This window comes from Ammospiza nelsoni, chromosome 2 (assembly GCF_027579445.1).
Source record: "Ammospiza nelsoni isolate bAmmNel1 chromosome 2, bAmmNel1.pri, whole genome shotgun sequence".
Classification (NCBI taxonomy): Eukaryota; Metazoa; Chordata; class Aves; order Passeriformes; family Passerellidae; genus Ammospiza; species Ammospiza nelsoni.
The window spans coordinates 25,645,358-25,666,053 of NC_080634.1; the positions used below are offsets into that span (position 1 = coordinate 25,645,358).

The 20,696-nt window shown below is 42.4% G+C and overlaps 1 protein-coding gene across 3 annotated transcripts in view; it reads right to left on the bottom strand.

Annotated features, from left to right (window-relative positions):
- Positions 1-352: 352 nt before the first annotated feature.
- The window catches only part of ZBTB20 (zinc finger and BTB domain containing 20), a 473,031-nt gene continuing 452,687 nt past the window's right edge, over positions 353-20,696 (bottom strand). For all 3 annotated transcript variants that reach the window (XM_059466192.1, XM_059466193.1, XM_059466194.1), the window contains 2 exons: positions 6,396-8,003; positions 353-1,235 (listed from right to left, as the gene is read on the bottom strand). In XM_059466192.1, coding sequence (XP_059322175.1) covers positions 817-1,235; positions 6,396-7,983 — 2,007 coding nt within the window. In that variant the 5' untranslated portion in view covers positions 7,984-8,003 and the 3' untranslated portion in view covers positions 353-816. The remainder of the gene's footprint in view (positions 1,236-6,395; positions 8,004-20,696) is intronic.

The window sequence follows — 20,696 nt, forward strand, 5'->3', positions numbered from 1 at the left end:
CAAGAAAAGCAGCGGGGAGGGTGCGCCGGACAGCGAGGGATGGAGCAGAATCCTGGTGAGGAACCTCTGATTCTTTTTCCTCACCCTGCAGGGACTCCACACTATCCAAGCCACACTGCCTCGCATTCCCCTCAGCCCTTTCTGTGTGTTTGTGGATGCGTGTGTGTGTGCGAAAGCAGACACGTGGTGGAAACCAGCAGGGCCTTGTTTCCTCTGGTTGCTGCTCAACCAGAAGCAAAATATTCCACAGTTCTAACTGGATACTGTGAAGTCCAAAAGCGGTCAGCAATGTGAATCATGTCCATTGAAACACTGCAAGCGGTGTACTTGTAACGACAGTAGGCCTTGTAGATTTGTAATATATTTTGTTTTGTTTCTTTATTTGTAGTGCTCTTCACAAGTGAGAAAAAAAGATTTTTTTAAATTATTTTTGTCTGTTTTTTAAAATTTTTTTGTGGTTTTTTTTTTTTTTTTTTTTGTTGTTTGCTTTTTGTAGTAAAGAAGTGTTGTATTTAGAGGCCAGTAGCTAGAGATCCAACCAGTGGAGCTCATGAAGCACTACCTGGCCTTAAGGCCACCATCCAAGGGAGACTGGGAAAATTATTATTCACCCAGCCTCCGGAAATGTAATGTACCAGCAGGCAAAAAACAGTTCTTCATGTAGTACAAAAAACAACAAAACGAAATGAACCCAAAAAAAGGAGGAAAATAAAGGTAAAAATGAAACAAAAATAATTTCTTAATTTCTAGTGCCATAGCTTTTTTTGTTGTTTCTATTTTTGTTGTTCATAACAAAGAGAGAGAGAGAGATTCTACTTATCCGTCTGACACGTGCATCCTCATGTGGTCGTTGAAATGCTCGATTTGGTCAAACTTAGCTGGACAGACAGAGCAGACGTACGTGGTCCCCTCCGTGCAGGCCACCACACCGGCGGGGACAGCCCTCGCGCCGGTGCCAGTGGCTCCAGGCGTGCCGTTGGTGGCACTGTGCAGAGCCACATGCCTCTCCAGCAGGGTCTTGTGGGAGAACTTCTTCTTGCAGATGTAGCACTCGTAGGACTTCTCCCCGCGGTGGAGACGCATGTGCACATTAAGGGAGCTCTTCTGCGTGAAGCGCTTGTTGCAGATACTGCACTGGTAGGCCCTCACGCCAGTGTGTGTCACCATGTGTTTGATTAGGTAATCCTTTAAAGAGAAGGAGCGCCAACAGATGCTGCATTGGTGTGGTTTCTCACCTGCCCAGTACCAATGAGAGAGAGACAGAGAGATAGACAAAAAAAAAAAAAATCATAAAATTAAACCAGTTCAGTAGAACTCTTTGCAATAAACTAATGGTAAGCCTCATGGGGGTCTTTGGAGAGGTGCTCTGGCTAACAAAGAGTAAGTCTGTTAATCAGTGTGTTTTGACACACAGCATTTTTTGCAACCAGACGTTTCAAAATGCTTTACAAAGGGGGCATCAGGAATTCCCTATCCACATACAGCAAAAAGGAGCTCAGGTGATTTCTTCAAGTTCACACAGTAGGCAGACACTGACAAAGACAGGACTAGAGTTAAAAGGTCCTGGCATCTGCACCCAGGTTCAATGGCACAGCCTCTCCTGTCTGTGCTCCTGTCTTGCCCCTCATGCTCATTTTTAGACAGGAAGGTCTCAGTCATGTTACTTCACCTTCCAGTGCTTCTGTTTCCTTACCGGCATGCAATAAAAAAGGGACAAATCAGTGATTACCAGACAGCTGACCTGGGCCAGACTCATTTCAGTCAAATTGCTTTCAATTTCTCAGGAGAGCAGAGACAGAGAGTGTCAGAGGAATCCAACACTTTATAAGAGGTTTACATTTGTTGCTCCCTTTTCTGGTCAAATGTCACAGCTGAAGCGTGTACAAGGAGTACTGGAAAAGGGAACCTCAGGATACAGAATTGCCTAGGCCAGTCAGCACCATGCAAAGGGTAACCTAACAGACAAACTTCCAGTGTAAGACACAGGAAACCTGAATGATTTGACTGCCAGTTAAATCAAACACCTTATGAGGTAAACTAGGGAGACAGTATGTATGTATAACATGTATGTAATCTTCCACATTGCCTTGTGTTCCCGGGACTGTTGTAAAATTTATTACAGAAACTCGTATAATTGAACTCTGATCATATTCAGACAAGACAATGACTACAAGGATAAACTGGGAATAATACTTAGCTGAGCACATACACTGTTTTTTTCAGACTACACTTAAATCCTCCTCATGCTCAGAGTTCTGAAAGATAAGGCATGGTCTCATGTTTCATGGTATCAAGCAATGTTTTCGTGATATCAAGCAATGTTTTCATGATATGCTGCTGCACTGATAATGTAGCCAACAACTAACACCCTGAATGCCCCATCAAAAGCTACTTTTAATTTGCTTTCTGAATCACTTGTGGTATATTTCATGTGTGGAATCCATCATCCCCAAAGCTGTCAGGGATAGAAATGGTACTACAGCTCTCTAAGAATCAAAATGATCCTCCCTTTCACTGATCGAGAAAATGATTTTCCTGTGGTTATTCTGCCATTTCTCATATTTTTTTTCTCTACTAGACATCCTGCTTCTTTCTTTTTATAGTCTGTTTTGAACTGTTTTAAATCCTGAAGAGTCAATCTTTAGGGACCAAGACATGCCTGTGGTAATATATAATTCACTCATTGTATAGTGAGATTACCATATGCTACTTAAACTCAATTTTAAGAGGAGATAATTAAAATGGATTAGATGTGAAAGACCTACTTTTTTATCTCCCTCAAGTCTCTGTTTCTTTTTATTTCATGGTTTGCATGTATGACGGTGACATCCATGAATGAAATCCACTTGCTGCTCTTCCTTGCACTCGTGAGGAGTTTGTCCCTACTTGGTGAAAGATATTTGCTCAAAACACTAAGTCCTTGCTTTCCTGATGGCTTTGCCACACACAGTACTGTGTTGTGAGTAGACAGGTCAACATGCATGACACGTGATGTGGAAAATGATAGCGTGTCAGTTAGAATAACGTCTGATTAACTTACAAGAGGCTGATTGTATTTACAGAGCTCATTTTTCCCTTGGGCAATGTATGTCCCAAAGTTTGTACTAAGTTGGTCTCCTCCACTCTAGACCCTGTTGAAGATTGTGCTATAAAAACATGTTAATTTTGGCCTGCTTATGTTTCTAAGATACACTGGGTTGTGGCTTTTTAATCTCAGCTTCAAAGTCTTCCTGGGATTTCTCCTCTCCAAAGAATTGCAAAACTTCAGTTTTTCTTTTTTGTATGCAAATTTTTGTGCTTCCTAAGTGAGCACTGTAGATTCTTTATTCCCGTGATTCTTCATTTTCAAGTCAGAGAAAACTTTGCTCAGTGAATTAAAATGTGCATGTTCTTCCTTTTGCTTCTTTATTTTGTATTTGGCTGGTATTAAACTGCAATATGGGATGATTAGAAGAATAGGATCAGAGCATATCCTGAGTTGGAATGAGGAAGAAGCAACATCAGCACCTGGCTATGGTTCCCTTTTCTAGCCCCTGTGCTCCTGGTGATGTAGGCTCTGCGGCTCTCTGAACCGCAATCGTAATGGATACTTAGTGCTGACACTGAGGTCATGGAATCATAGAATCCTGAGCTGGAAGGGACTCCCAAGGATCATCAAATTCCACCTCCTGGTCTTGCACAGCACCACCTCAAGAATCACACCATGAGCCCGAGACCATTGTCCAAGAGCTTCTCAAACTCTGCCAGGTTTGGTGCTGTGGCCACTTCCCTGGGGAACCTGTTCTGGCGCCCACCAACCCCAACCAAAGAGTGAAGAACCTTTTCCTAATATCTAATGTAAACCTACCCTGAGACAGGTTCATGCCATTCCCTTCTGTCCTATCACTGGACAAGAGAGAAGAGGTCAGTTCCTGCCCCTGCACTTCCCCTCACGAGGACGCTGTAGGTGACAATGAGGTTTCCCCTCAATCTCCTCCAGGCTGAAGCCAAGTGACCTCAGCCACTCCTCAAATGACTTGCCCCCATCCCATCACCATCCTATCACCAAATTAGAAAGGTGTGGAGGCAGCAATGTTGGTGCTCTGCTGTGATCCCCTTGGCATGTGATCCTCTTTTGCAGCCTTTAATCCAGTACTAATCACAGTGTGATAGGTGGGAAAGGCAATGGTGCCTTATAAAGTGCAGACACTGCATACACTCTAGCACTGTATTTCCACAATATTGTGGGATATATTAAAGTGAGTCTACATGGAACATGGAAAAATAGCGATCTCTAATATGCTTGCAGCCATGTGAAAGAAGAAAAGATGTAGGTTTCTGTTGCATGGAAAGTTAATCAGACTAGTTTTTGGAAGCATAAAAACATATAGAGATATAAAGGCCTTTAAGTTACTGAATTCAGGTTTATGATTAGGCTCTTCCATGACTTCTCTCGTGAGCCCTCCAAACAGAAAGATTAATTCAAACATTTGCATCTCCCAAACCTCTCATTTTTTCTGTGGATCTTTTCCAGGGCCACTTTGCCGGGCTTCTTTCAACAGGCCTAAGTAAAAGTCACCCTGACAGTGGGAACAGGTGTCTCCCCTCTATTTTTGTAATGATCCTGTCCAGCACTAGACAAGGTAGCAGACAGACTTTCTCTGGAGCAGCACCCATAATTATTTTCATGAGGGTTTTTTGAAGCCTTGCTCTCTGTAGGTTAAGGTGAAATTATTCTCTCAGTAGCCAGTTAGCTCCTAAATTAATTTTGAAATGATTTATCTATCCAAATCTTTCCTTGCCACTACAGTTCATTTTTTAGGGCATTCTCAGACCCATACAAATAAAATATTAATTCATGATTCAAGATGCCTATCTATTTCCTCAGTTGGTATTACTTGTAGTAGCTAAGAATGTTTTAGATCAGAAAAATACTTCTAGTATTATTCTTTATCTGACTCCAAAACCAAAGTGCAGTGGTAGGGGAAATAAAGTACCTAATCTCTGTGAAGTTATTTGTAAAACAGTCTTTTTAGCTTTTAGAACAAGAATGCAAGCAGACATATTTGACTGTGTTATGAAGGGAAATTTTTTCTGAATACCAACACTATCTATGTTGCATTTTAGTTCCTCATCCACAACAGAGAGATGGAGAACATAAACAGACACAAAGGTAATACTGGGATTCAGGACTCTTGATCCTTGCAATTATACATTTTGTACCAGTCCTGAGAAGTTGATCTTTTTGTATATGTACATGTCTGCTGTAGATGTCTAGAGGAGTTTTTCATTTAAGTGATAAATACAGGTAAATTGAAGTTAAAAGTTTACATATACACATGGAATTGAAATCTATTGCATCCAACAGAGGAATGTTGGGCAATGTTTCCAGGTTCTCCTCAATGTATCACAAACCCATCATTTATTTTAAGATCTGATGTTAACAAAGGCACTGCTTGGTAAAAGAAATATTTACTCTTTCTCTAAACTAGAATGTTTCTCCAACAGCAGGAAAAGCCAAGGGCTAAAGCAAGCAAAGCACTCCTGAACCCATGACAACTCCATGTAACATACATATCCTTGCTTTGAAGTCTCATAACTTGGCAAAGCTAGAAAAGGCAGTTTTGGCTCAGTGGCAAATATGGTTACCTATGTTATCTCAACAGACCATAAACCGTGTATTAAAGCAGCTGTAGTTTTAAACAGAAAGATGTTGATATTGTGTTCCATTGTGCTCCACATATATTCTTTAAACATTTTCTCACTGAACCCTATGTTTCTGTATGCACAGCTAGTGATGCCTCTGATTTACCAAGAGACAAGGGATTACAGCAATTAGCCTCAGTGAAGTACAGAAAGACTTTCTGACAAAACCCCAGATTTAATTTCTTATAGTAGTATGTGAGATCTAGAAAATCTGTGGCAGTGTGTGTAATGTCCGGGCCTGGACCTACTGGTGCCGCTCCACCAGTAGTGAATTTGCCCTAACCTCACCATTACTTTAGCTTAATCTGTAAACCCCATATCTGTAAAACCTACAGGGGGATGCCCTTTCTTAGTAGATATAGTTTTTCTTATGACCAATTAGTTTCCTCTCTTACACTTAATGTTGCCTGATCAGCTTGCAGGGTACAATGAATGCTCACCATTTCCTTGGATGGATGCAAGATGCCTTTTACTCCAAGAGAAATGAACTTGTTTCTGCACCCTGCACAGTTAGGCCCCTATTTGGGATCTATATTTTTCTGCAGGGACTCAACTTCAGTGCAGTAAGGCTAGGAAGTGTTCAGTGACACCAGCTCCCTGGATAAGCCTTCCTTCCTGTTTATCCTGGGGCCTGGCAGGCTGGTAAACAAAACATGGTTGTGAAGGGCTTTCTGTGTCTCCACACGCAAGCCAAAGGGAAGCACTCTTACCTGTGTGTACAAACATGTGCTTGACGTAGTTCTGTTTGGCGGTGAAAGTCTTGTTACAGAGAGTGCACTCATAAGGCTTTTTTTCGCCTTGCCCACCCGCAGTGCTGTGGCCCGCAGATGGGGCCAAGGGCTGCGGGGCTGGCAGCTGGGCAGTAAAGGTTGACAGGCCGGGCTGGGACACTGTCACAAACTGTGTCTGTTGGCCAGCTAAAGGCTGGGGCAGGCTGAAGAGAAAAGGCTTAGGGCCACTGCCAGCAGACTGTGTGGTGAAAAGGGCAGGCAGGTAGGTGTTGCCAGCTGTGCCAATGACCTGAGTGTTGCTGGTCAGAGTCAGTGGCATCCTCAGATTGCTGGTGAGGGTTTCTGTCTGGCGTAAGTAGATCTGTGTGGTTGGCAATGGTTGGGCAACAGATGTGTTGACAGAAGGCTGCAAAGCCCCCTTTTCGGTGCTGTTATTGACTGTGAGCACTTTGCTGTCCATTTCAACGTCATTGCTTCTCTCTGGTGAGGAAGAGTTGGCATCTACATGTTGCTGCTGCTGCTGCGGCTGAGTGCCATCAGCAGGAACATCATTTTGATCTGCTTGAGTAGGTTCTTGCTGCCCATCCCGGCCCAGACCAGCTATAAACTGCTGCTCCATGGAATCAGGCTCAGTGCCAATGGAGGAACTGACACCCGAGTCAAAACTCTCCCCTTTGGGCTCGCTCTCAGTGCCTTCTGCTTGGTCAGTGTCCTCAGTGCATTCCTCAGACTCATTGCGCTCAAGGATCTGCACCCTCTGTTGGCCGTAGTAGTCATAGTCATCCTCCATCTCCTGTTTAATATGGATGTTGCCCATCAGGGTTTGGATTCGGACAGGGCGGGGTTGCTTCCGGCAGTGTGTGGTCTCTGGAGTGGTGGAGAGGTACCGCTCCATCTGCTGCGACCGTTCATGGATCCGGGTAATCCAGCTGGGGTCTTCTATGTGATGGTCCCTGGGGAGTCCCAGGGCTGTCTCATGGTGGCTGACCACAGCTCCACTGTAAAATGAGCGCTCCCCGCTGCCATTTTGCATGGAACAGGCATAGAGGGCTGAATAGATCCTGTCCACACTGTGCTGTGAATGGCTCTGCAGGTAGCCAGACTCTGTGTCAGTGCTCTGCCCCGAGGTGCCTGATTCAGGTGTCCCCCTGGGTGTCTCTTGGCCAGAATCCTGAATCACTGGGTAGACATCACCCACATTTTGTGAGACAATCCTTGTGCACTCATCAATCACAGTCTTGATCTGCAGGATGCTGGCGGCTGTGAGGATTTGGAGGGCCTCTGACTGGGAGACCCGCAGCACCCCGCTGTACATGAAGTCAATGAGCTTTTGCACAGACTGGACCGACACCACTGAGGGGATCTCGATGTCGCTGTAGCCCAGCAGCAGCTTGTCCTGGAAGAAGGGGCTGCCAGCCGCCAGCACGCAGCGGTGGGCGCGCAGCATGCTCCCGTGGATGCGGACCGTCACGTCACAGAAGTGGCCACGGTTGCGCTGCTCGTTGAGGGTCTCGAGCACAGAATTGCTGAAGTTGTGAAGGTTGATGCTATGAATGCGCTCTGTCATCCCCTTGCAACTGATGTTACCTGGAGCAAAGCAGGTGACAAAAGCAAACAAAAAAAAAGAACAGAATGAGTCTTGTCCTCTGCAGGGCCAGAGTGAGAGCGCTGGCAAAGGTAACTTCCCACTGTGTAAACAAAACTGATCGCACTGGAAAAACCACACACAGAGGCATCGGCAAGAACACATCATTTTGTAAGGCTACAAATAAACTTCCCTACTCATTTCCAGAAGCTCAAGTCCTGAATCTTTGGACAAAACCAAATGAAGACAGGTGTAGCTGGACCTGAATTCCAACCATACTCCTGAGTTTTGGACTTCTATCAGTTTCTCTGGCTTTAAAAAGCTTAGAGCCAGCCAATTGTAAACACTGAGCACACGGATTAAAGCTGGATTTTAGGCTGTGGATTGGATTTATGCCAGAAGAGATCAGAATCTGTAACGACCCTAAGTTGTTAATGCAAAGATTCAATGCAATGATTTCAGTCTAGATTGGTATTTTAAGGAATTTAGATCATGTGTTTCAGAGTATAGTTACTTGTATCAAAAAAACTGGCAGTCACTTTGTAAAATCCAAGTCTGGTTCAAGATTTAAGCTGTAAATGTTCCTAAAATCCCACGCAGAGTTTTGTCTGGGGTTGTGGTTTAGAACATTTGCTACCCAATAGTGACAAACAGTTCTCTGAAAGAACCCAAGGCAAGAATTTAACATGAGCTGTCCCCTTCATTTTTAGCATATCCCAAGTTCTGACTTGCACCAGACCGCCATCATATAAAAACAAATGTTCTCCTGCTGTTATTTACTTGACAGAAACTAGAAAATTACAGACATTTACTCCAAGGAAGATTTTGTCTTAGTTTGACTGAATAATCTAAATAGAGAACAGTTTAGAAAAGCATCTAACCAATTTGGATACAGAGCTAACATAATCAAAATTTACAAGTGACTAAAAAGAAATTTCCTAATTTCCCAATCCATCTTCATCTTGCTTGCTTTGGTTTCAATGCTTTCCCATTTCCTTTCCTGTTCTTTACCAAATTTTTATCTATTTGGATTTTGACAGGCAGAAACTATGGTTTCGCATTTTAATGATAAAGTATCAATTGTCCCTTGAATGGTAAATAAATAAAACACTATTAATAATTCTTTTAAGCATTTCTAGTACATGTGGCACCTTGGTTTCTAGAAAATTAGGGAAAGTAATGCTAAATCACCACTGGTATTACAGGCATTTTGTCATGCATATTCCCACCAAAGATCTAACCACTATTGCCACAATAACTTGGTAATGTGTGAGCATCCAAAAATAGAAGTTGGTAAGTGTGAGTAAATTAAACTAGCTTATTGTCACTGTCTAACAAATGTAAGAGCAAATAAATAGCACTGGAAGCAGTTGACAGGCATACACAGGCCTTTTAGCCCAGCAATGTCTCTCTGCCCCACCTGAAGGAATGCTTTACATCTCACCCACAGGCAGTTGAACACTTCTCACTGCAATTTGCAGGCAAATATGGCATGTTCCCTGCTCTGCCTTTTTTTCCCCATTTATTCACTACCAACATCTCAACATCTCAAGCACCCTCTCTTCTGGTGGTTCCAAGAGAAACCACCAGGGACACAAGCGGTTATTTTAATTCTCTGAAGTAGCTGATGATTAAAGGGAAGCACAAAGGTCAGGAACTGGAAACCACAAAGGGGCCAAGTTATCTGAAGAAGTCCCATGTTAACAGATGTAAACCAACATGTACCAGAAGGTTACTAATTTCCACATGTGATTAGCATGCTGAGGGTATGCTCACATAGAAGAAACAAGGAGGAAATCACTAACACCCGATGGAGGTTGTGAAATACATCTGTCTTGTTCATAAGCTTAGCCAGGAAACCTGAACTTCTTTCTCTAATGGGACTGACCATAGGACTAGAAAAATGTCGTAGGAACTGGGAGACCTTCCTTCAAGGGCATTGTAACTATTATCACACAAAATAATGTAGAGAAGAGACGTATTTCCTCCTCCTTCCTGATACAGTAATTCTCCAGAGGCCTCCAGGGCAGTTCCAGATGCTTCCTTGTCAAACATGTCAGACCATACAAGAATCCAAAATCCAGCATGTATTTAGACACAAAGTCAGAATCCTTGGCAAAAACTTCATAGAGGTGGGGCAACAGAAGGGTGGAAAATTATTGATAAATAGGTGACACCTCTTTTCAAGACTTACTACAGGCCATAGCAAGTGACTGTACAGCTACCCACTATCTTTGAGTAGTACCAGTGACTACCTGGTTTGCTCCTGGGACTCACTTTCACAGAAAGACATCTCTGTGTTCAGGTCTGTCAAAGGAGGTATTTGATAATAAGAAGAAATACGCAGCAGTCTAACCCAATAACCCAAAATCCTATCTTGAATACGCACAATGTGGACTGTTCTACACACACCAGAGATGCTACAGACAGGTCACTTGATTTGAGAAAAGAAATCTACTTTGTTACTATGCTCCTTGGCAGATAAAATTAATTTTGTGAGCAGAACTCTGAAAAATGCATCCTTAGTGTTACAGATGGTAATGAGATGACTGCCTGCCACAATTAAGGGATAACTATTGTGTGAATATTAAGAAAAGCTTTAGTGATGTACAGTTATGTTTTTATAGTTTAGATGTCCTCTGTTCTCCGCACGGTTCCCTTTCCCCCGCCCCCCCCGTGTTGTGACCATCAGACAGCCAGGGCTGTCTAGGACAGAAGCTGTGCCATGTGCCCCTTGCATGGGCAGCTGGGAATGGAAAAGCTTGGCGCTTAGGGGGCAGCATGGCAACACCTCACCTCCAATCGAGTCACAAGACAGCAGTCTCCACCGATAAATGGCAAAGAAGAACTGACTGACAGACTTTGGGAGGGGCCAGGGCTGGCTGATGCAACCCCCAGGGGTATAAAACACTGAGCAGCCATCTTGAAGATGCGCTGGCCATGTGGTGTCTATGATGGCAGTTCCCAGTGCTGCAGCTTTTTCCTTCTGTAGTCCTTTGTTGTATTTTTGTTAACGTTTAATAAACCTTTTTAAATTTTCAAAGTGAGCAGTTGTTTCTCACGCTTAGGACAACTCCTTTCCAGAAAGGTGTGACATGCATCATGAGACTGAATGACTTCCTGGGAATGTGAATTCTGCCATTTACCCACAAATCATGTACAGAAAGGAGGAAGGGCAAGGTTCATCTATAAGTTTCAACAGCCCTTCTCAGGTCCTGGCTGTGGGAATCAAGAGTAGTATAGCCACAGAGTATTTGGTCCTGTCATAGTTTAACATGGGATGAATTTAGGGAAATCCTTAGCAAACTTAATGAAAACAGGCAGTTGAAATTGATCCTGGCTACAAAAAAAAAAGATTTACATGCATTTCCAAGAGTGATGTGAATAGCTCTCCTACAGGAACTGAACTAGGATGCTCCTTGTGGTGTAGGAGCTGGTCTGAAAGCCAACTGAGCCACTTCATAAATGGCATTATTTTTTACTGATATTAGAGTTTGCCCTAAAAAGATCCTCTCATTGTTGGAACATCTACCACTTCTTCAACTGAGAAGCAACTGAAATGTACTCCTTGAGTAGAAAGAAGAGGTGTGGTTGGAAGAGATACACAATAAATAGTAAAAAAAAGCTAATACAGATTTTGAGGATGATTTTTCTAGGCCACCTTCCTTGACATTCAACACTGTAAACTATATTTATCCCAAGTCCAGGCAAAGAAATAATTTGCATAAGTGTCAGAACCACTACTACACAAGCCACATCAGTATAAAGAGCAGTTTTAACAAATTCCAGGGATTGGTCTGTAGCAAAACCTGCTGGTCAAGGCAGATCCTTTCCCTCTTTGCATGAAGCTGGGTCCAGATCCAAGTTTTGTGGTCAACCCCTATTTCATGTTGTTCTAAGCTGAAAGTCCAAAGGTGATGTTGCCCACAAAACACGAACTTGCCAATGCAGGTTTGATTCTAAGTAAATGCCACATTCTGACAAAGACTCCTAGAGCCTTGGACAAGCCAGAAAGTGTGTCAGCTCCTCACAAGGCCCAGCTGCACACACACACACTCACCTACTCGTCACTGCACAGAATGCCCAGCTCAGGAAAAAGACTCCTGTCTAGGGCTCTCCTCAGGCCTGCCACTCTTTTAAACTCAAGACAGTGGGAAACTTTCTGTGAAATTCAAGTGGTCTTTGTTAAGTTCTCGCTCTTTTTTTTTGTCCAGTAAACATGATGTAGAGATCCCAATGGACTTATTCTGAGAAACTCCTGTAAAATGGTTTTGTCCCCTTTCTGTGAAGCAAGTTCTGATTGGAGGAGTATTCACAAACCATATAGGAAAGAATGGGTGTGAAAATGCAAAGGCCATTCTTACCCAGATGGGCAATGAATAGGCATTTGCCAGTTAAAAAAAAAAAAAGGCAGAAGAAAAAGAAAGGAAAAAAAGCCCAGACAACTGCACAGATTATGCACATTTGAAATCCTCCTGGGATACAATTTGAAGCTGGCATGGTATAAAGGTGAAACATATTACTGTGCAACTTTGAAAAAAGCTTCATTTGCCCGTATGCAAATGTACCGATTAAACTGTCAGGCTATTCACAGAAACATGCGTGGAATTCATCCTCAACTAGTAAGAAGGAGCATAACGTGGATGGGAAAGGAAAAAAACTTTTGTTGTGTAATACATGACTGAATGCTTAGATTAGTGTTTCCCTGAATCTCATCCACCCCTCCCGCTGACTTTTATGCTATGGGCATTCAAAATAAAGTAGGTTTTACCATGACAATAACAATGACAAGCTCTCCAAGTACAGTACCAAAGGCAGAAGGAAACAGCAGGCAGTGGACTCCTGGAAGATGCCATAGAAAACTGGAAGTGCAGCAGTGAGGTACATCAAGCACGGCTTGAGGCAGTTCTCTTTTTGCCAGAGTTACCATATACAGACCTACATGAAGCTAGAAAGTAATGGCTCAAAATGGTGATTTTTTTGTTTGTTTGTCAAAACCATAAAAAATTGCCCCCAGAAAACACACGATTTGTAGAACCAAAAAAAATGAACAGAATATTGAACACTACAGGCCATACACAAATGGCTACGTTGTGCATTTGAAAACGTGTTTTGCAAGGTTTTTTTTCTGTATAGCCACTAGATGTCCCTTTCTGCAAAGCCAATTGCTGAAAGTCTTAATGCCCATAACTGAAGGATATCAGAGAATTTGATCTTCTCTAATGTCTTTTAAAACCATGGTATCTCAAAGCCCATTGCACAGTAATGACTACCATTTCTGGAAACACAGTAGCAATGAACCCATCACAGTTACAGCAACTCAGCAGTAGCTCAGCACCTCAGCACAGCATTCACCTGAAGCAAAACTGCCTAGGATGCTGGAATCCAAACTTTTTTGGAAACTTACCATGTGCTCATTCACAGGAATGACTAGCAGAGTGGAACCCAAAGGCTGTATTGTTGTGGTGTGATGTCATGGTTTGCCTCAGATACCCCGGGTTTCTCCCTGAAGATTTCTTCCCCAGGTGTATCAGCCACCTCTCCCTCCCCCTTCCCTTGCCTCCTGCTGAGCACTGCCTGTCAATCCTGGCATTCCAGAAGGGCGTCGAGTGATTGGCAGAATTCAAAAGATGCCCTCCACCCCTAGAGGACATTGGGTCATCCAGGTGTCATTTGTCACTTGAGATTCCCCCTGCTGTCTCCCCCCCCATCGTGTTCCTTCCCTCCCCCCGGGTAAAAGGGCGAGCAACCACGCAGTTTGGGGAGTTCTGTCGGAGCTGCTGCTGGGTTCAGAGGCCTGTGGGCCATGAATAAAGCTCTGGATCGAAAACCCTCCATCAAAACTGACTCCTTCTCCTTCACCATCACCTTAAAGCTTCTCCACCAAGGTAAACCTGAGCTCCTGCATGTCTGGACTTGTCTCCATGTGCCCAGCTGCAACATCCAGCTAGCCAAAGGTGTCTCTGAGGTGAAAACGCCACAGCTGCTGCCTTTTGTCAAGCAGCAAGGGTCAGACAAGCTCAGGCACATCTCGTCCGGCTATATTGGTAATTATTCCAATACTATATCTTGCTTTCATACTTATGGGGAATACAGAATAATTGTTCTATATCCTTGAGAACTGGTGGGCTTGCTGAGACAGATATAGATTTAGCTTTTGCCTCAATCTTCCATAGGAGAATTTAGAGGATTGTCCGGCAAACATCTCACTGATGTCTCACTTACACAAGATCAACTAGCTTGGTATTTTTGCCTAGTTTCTCTTTCTGACAACCTTCCTAAGCCTTGCATTGAGAAGCATGCACACTTGAGAGACGGTGGAAAAGTTGGAGACATTGTATCTCATACAGAATATGGTTTCTTTATGTTTTTATTATCAAAATGACAAGTGTTTCCCTAGTTGGGAGAACACCCTGGGCTAGGACAAAGATGCAGAAGTTAGGCTTGGTAGGTGGCCTTCCTACTTCTGGAACTGCTTTTCTGTGCATCAGTAATCCAGCCACTAGTTCCTGGGAGCACAACAAACCTAATAACCTCCTGCTGCTGGAGACAAGCAGTATCATCTAGTCCTTACTCTCTTCCTCTACCATGTGTGGTTTTGGAAATCTTTAATCCTTGGTTTCCACACCAACTGTTGGACAGCCTCCTGTTTGTATCAAATGGACACATTAGGTTCTTCAGTCATCTAGTCTACTATTTCTCCTATTGTGGGAATAATTTACCTACACTAGTTCTTCAGAAATTTGTCTACCATGTTTGCAAAAACAACACTGTGGATTTCCACTCCCTCCCCAAACAGACAGTCTATTATATTTCTAGCAAGAGAGATTTCTTAGTATTTAAATTTGAAACTGATCACTCAACCCCTTCCCCTAACACATAGGGAGAGCTATTGACCATTTTCCTCTTTAGAGCACTCCCTTATATACCAGAAGGTGCCTCACTTTTCTTCTTTACACCTGTCTTTTCTAGAAAATACAAACTCAGGTCTCCAAATCATCCTCATTGTTTATAGGTATTCTCCTCCTTATCTTCTTTCAGTTAAAATGCAGCCCAAACACAGATAAAGTATTCTAGCTGAAGGAGGTCAATGAAGGAGTTGTCTATATATATAATTGTCTATGATACTCTTTAAAGACCTTACAGAATAAATAATCCCAAGCAAACAAAGCCCTGTTATAAAAACAGATCTTCCTTAAGAAACATGTATGTGAGTAAAGAATCCTTATGTTGGAATAAAGATCTCAACTCTTTCATAAACACAACAGTTCACTCAGAATGCAGCATGTCCATCACAATGTGAAAGCTGCTATAGCCCCACAATTTCTATAGGAAGTTCTCATTTCCATACATTAGTGCCTCGTACTCCAAACTTTGCACCGCAATGACTATGGGTTGTTGTCAACTTCAATTACCGATTTATCCCAATTGATAAAGCTTTATTTTCTGTTGTTATCAAGTTAGTTACTATAAAACTGGATTAACAGAGCAAAATTTCCTATCTAGTGTTTCCATACACCACATTAGTCCTGCATCAGCTTCCAATTATCTGAGACCATTTTATTGGAGTAGCATTTCTTCCACTCAAGGAAGTGACCAGAATTCAAATGCTGAAAATGTGGCAATGTGTGACTTCTCAGTGCATCTCGAAGATGGGCAGAGAGCAATTCAGCCACGCCTGCTCAGGCTGATTCTTCTGAATATCTGGCCTCATTCTAAACAGGGGCCTGCAAGAGGAAAAACTTCTATGGAGTTTCAGGAACACAGAAGAACATTTGTATCCTCAGCAGGAGATCTGACCAGGAGTAGCCCTTGCTTTCTGTTGCTTTAAAGGTTTGCTGGAGTTTTCATCCAATCATCTGCTTGAACATCTTGAAAATCAGTATCTCCTTCTATAATATCTATCCAAAACAAACACCAGATGACACTACACAAATTGCCCTAACCCTACCAGATTGTTGTTAGAATCAAAATATGTAGCAGTCTACATTTAACAGGAAGTACTGTATTTTTACCAGCACAACATCTATTAATGTGTCAGTAATACACTCTATGGAAGAAAAAAAATCACTGTGTTCTGAAAGCTGTCAAACTTCTCTAAATTTTGTAGCTAATAACTACATTTGTTTGAAAGACAGAAATGTGTGCACACACAAACACAACCTTATTCTCCAAGGAGAAAACACACCAAGGAGATGGCAAATAAGAGTTTGCCTAAACTTTTTTTCAGAAGACTTTTTCTGCAGACTAGAAAATGCTCAGCACACTCCTAAAGATGATTTATTTAGTTAATTGCTCTGTCCTTTTTAGCATTTACTGAAAGATGAGATATCCATTTAACATAAAACTGAAGACTAAACCATGGCTGTTCTGTACATAAATTGGCTTCTATACCCAGTGGATATAAATTCCTAGTGTCAAGCACAAAAGCCTCTATTTCAGCCTTCAGGCCTGGGGGGGACAGGCAGAGAGTTCCCTTCCTGTGCTTTGCCTGACACACCTCAGGAGGTGTCCATTGGCATTAATCCTGTTTGCTCTGAAACCACAGGTGGCAATGTCTGTGCCTCAGCTTGCTCCACACCTAGAACAGGGACAGCATTGTGCATCCATCCCTGCAGGACTGCCTGCCTCAAGGAATTGTTTTGCATCCTTGGATAAAGAATATTAAAGAAATATCAAGAAATAATTGAAGTTTCTTCAAATTTTATTCTCCAGGCTTACAAAAAACCTAGTCTTCTTCTCCAAGCACTCTAGTGCCTTAATTCTTCCATTCCCTCTTTATGGTCAGCACCGTACTTAAAATTGTAAAACACCAGGTAAAAACTGGCTCCAGTTGACAGCAGTGCAGTGACCAAAGCCAGTGTTACAGCATGTTCAGCTATTTTTTAAGTTAGGGAAGTATTACATTTTGAGCCAGGATATTTACTTTCCAACTTTTAATCCAATTTGTATATTAGCTATTTTACAAATTCCAAAGACACTTTGAAGAGTGCATAGACAAAAGCCATTTTCTATTCCCAGGCACATATTAGGGGTCCAGTCAAATATACCTCCACGCAAAACAGTGTCACACATATACACACACTCCCATTATCTCAGTTCCTCTCTCAGACCTTGTCTGCAGACTATCTACAGCCATGCCATTGTTATCTCCATAGCACAGAAATGAACTACATCGATGGGGGATGCTTCTATGGGTATCTACACCACCTCCAAGCAACATATATATCATTACAGAAGAAGCCCTGGAGGTGTCATCACAGCTGCATTAACAGGGATTTCAATAGGATGTGGCCATATCACTTCAAGTGTGTTAATTCCTGTGCCCCAATCAGTTGTAATTTATTTGTGCTAGTGAAATATAAGTTTGCCAAATGGCATTTTAATGCACTTCTTTAAAATGTAGAGGGAGAAAACCTCACAACTGCCCTCTTAAAACAAGAAACAGAGTAAACAATGTCTCCACATGATGGCACCATTTCCTAGGAAGAAAAACAACGCTGTGCTCATCCCTTCTTCAGTAGGGAACATTTTCATGTTCTACACGAAATCTGTTTCATCTACACTCTCTTGTTCCCAGAGAGCTCATGCATGATCCTGCCAAGCCCCAGCGTGGTCCAACTGTTTTAACTGGCTATAAGTGTGAGGCAGCTTGGCTCTTTAAAAATCTAGGTGCATCTATTGCTCTTGGCTCTTTAAAAATCTAGGTGCATCTATTGCTCGTTTCCCTTCCCAGTGCCAGGTGCTGTAACTTGGAGTGCATGTTTCACTGGTGGACCCACAGCAAGAGAGTCACTGAGCAGGGACAGGGGGAGATGGGCCAGAAATGCTGGTGTGAGCACTCCCTACTCAAAAAAAGATTAGGGGGATGCTTCTTGGAAAAAAATAACTCTTTGGAAAACACAGATAAATAAGGTGATTTGTTTTGCTATTCTATGGTCCTGATTAAAAGATTAGTCCTTAAGAATACCTTCACCTGCTTTACAGACTTCTGTTTAAATCTTAATAGTGTATTTCAGACTGAATCCCCATAAGGAAAGTGGATAAGGATTGCTTTTGATTGTCTTGCTGTGGGAGACTGTAAAACTTTTATCCTCTCTCAGAAACCTTGTTTAGGGAAGAGAAGAGGCTGGGGTTGGAGGTGGGAGCTGTGTCTGGAGATAAAATGAATTAAAAGGCTAACAGGTGCAAATATATTAAAATTTGTCTCCAAAAGAGACACCTGCTATTCCATGAACTCCTTCATGTTCTCCCAGCAGTGTTAGGTGTTCCCCCAGGCAGAAAGACCAGGAGAAGAAGCTTATCAACCTGAGTGTGGTTAAATACAGTAAGCCTGAGAGCTTGTGGGCTTTGGTTAAAAGCAAAATATAGATTAAAATCTCTTAAGATAATTACCTCTTCAGAAGGTTTCCATTCAAGCTAGAATCCTGTACAGGGAGTGTTTGTAGCAGTCTGTTAGGGAGAGGGTGCAGTTATGGTTGAATTTTGTGGGAGAGCCTGTGGAAGAGCACTGCTTATTTCCTCCACGATACACTGAAAGGCATTTCTCTGGAAAGAGATTTTGTTCTGGTCCCAGAACTATGGCTGATGGGAGAAACAAGGGATGGATGAAAAACTGTAAATGCCAGTCCTCAGGGCTGAAAAAGATTCTTATCTTGTCCAGTGCCTCTGTCTCAGCCCTGAGTAGAGGAAAGCTATCACATGAAAATGCTAGATCCTATTTGGTTATTTTTTCCATTTGTCTTTTTTATGTACTAGTGAAAGGGAAATTGTTAACTAGTACAATTGGGTGCTTTTTAACTAGTACAACTGGGTGAATATTTCAACTTGGAAATATCGTGAGACACATATTCATAATGTTTTGGACTGTGGTTTCTTTATTTTGAGTTTATGGGACAAGTGGTCAGGCCTCTCTATAATTCAGATTTAAATATCAGTGGGAAACTGAACACACTCACGTCTACAATACTGAAGGCCACAGGAAATGTTTCTGTCCTCAGTCAGACCTCTGTAATCTCTGGGACCAGACTTATTTCCAAAACCCCCAACTTAGCTTTGACAGAAACAGAAATGTATGGCAGAACACTTTAAACAAATAAATCAAGGCAATAAGCAACATTCCTGGATGGCTTCATACCATCAGAGGGAACTCTAGTATTAAATGCACATTGTCAGTTCCAATGCATCCCCCCATTCCCTGGGGAAAAGGCCCTGGAATTACATGTATATGCAAGCACCAGACACCAACAGGTGATACTAATACAGTGCATGGGAGTTATTTCTCAGGTCTGCCTTAGGCACATTCTGCCCTCTACTCATCCAAAACCACTAGAGATGGCATCTGGGAGTTTTACTTTTGAATACAGGGAACATGCCCTGCTTTGAAATGTAGCATAGGATCAAAGCACAAGGTATTTTTGTTGAAATTGACATAGTTGCCCAAACAGGCATGAAACTACGAGAAGTCCCTTTCTCTGTTTTTATTTCCTGTATCATACCCCTTTTCACACAAAAATTGCTACTTTGTGAGTTTCTTCCTCTATCTGTGTAACATCAATAAATTACATGTTACCACTCCTATCATCTAGTTATAAAGAGCCTTTCAAGATTTTTAATAGATGCACAATATTGCTACACTTACATTTTCCCTGGTTAAGGACGTAAAAATAGCTGCTGTGAGATTACTCTTAATTTATACTACTTCCCTCTCGTGGGCTTTCAAGAAGAAGCATTTCACCACATGTCACAGATGGATACAGAGTATATACTGCACATCCCAGCTGGGCAGAGATCCTTTCAGTGCTCAACACAACAAAGCTGGGATGAGTAGGGGTGCTAGGATTTGTTTATCTCTTTTTCATAGGTGCAATTAATTCCTCAAGGAGGTATTTGTGCTGACAGATTCTTCAATTCTCATTGTACACTATTTCCTGAGTGGGAGATACATAAGACTCATGTTATTTTAGCCTCGAGAATGACTCCATGGACAATGAAAACAGCCACAGAAAATATGAATGGGTGGCCCAATGGCATCCCCTCTAGGAACAACAGCACTTGGTGTCCTTGGGAATTCAAATGCACAGTGCCAGCCAGAACCTGCTGCTGTGGTCTCCATGTGCTGGATGCCAGGCAAGCAGCCTGATGCAAATGAAGCTCAGTGACATTCTGATGGCTTTCAACTGACTCTCACCCATGGAGTAGATCAAACACCACACTTGTTGTGAACATGATTTTACTCCGCAACACCTCCTAGCACTCTTTATGAACATAAGTAGGTTTAAAAATCCTTGGTTTTATGTTTCAGGTTCTCTCCCACTACCATGTTAAGGCTTCAGTTCAAAAAAAGGTTCAAATTAGAGAGCTCCCTTTGTTCAGTCATTCAGTGGAGAACAACGCAAGAATTGTTTGGGATTTCTCTAATTTGAATACTCGTTTGGCCATACCTTGTTCTAAAGTTACTGAGGGGGATCATAGCACAAAGATTACATGGCTACTCTACCACAGGTAAACAAAGGAGGAGAAAGTGACTATGGAAACTTAAGAGGAAAAGATCAAAAAGCTCCAATGCTAAACAGCTCATAGTGGTGAAAAAGAGCAGGAGGTGACCAAGTATGTTTTTACACCTGTAATTTTGGAGTTGTGTAGCTGCAACAAACCAGGCCACTACAACACCAGTCAATGTTTCTCAGTGCATG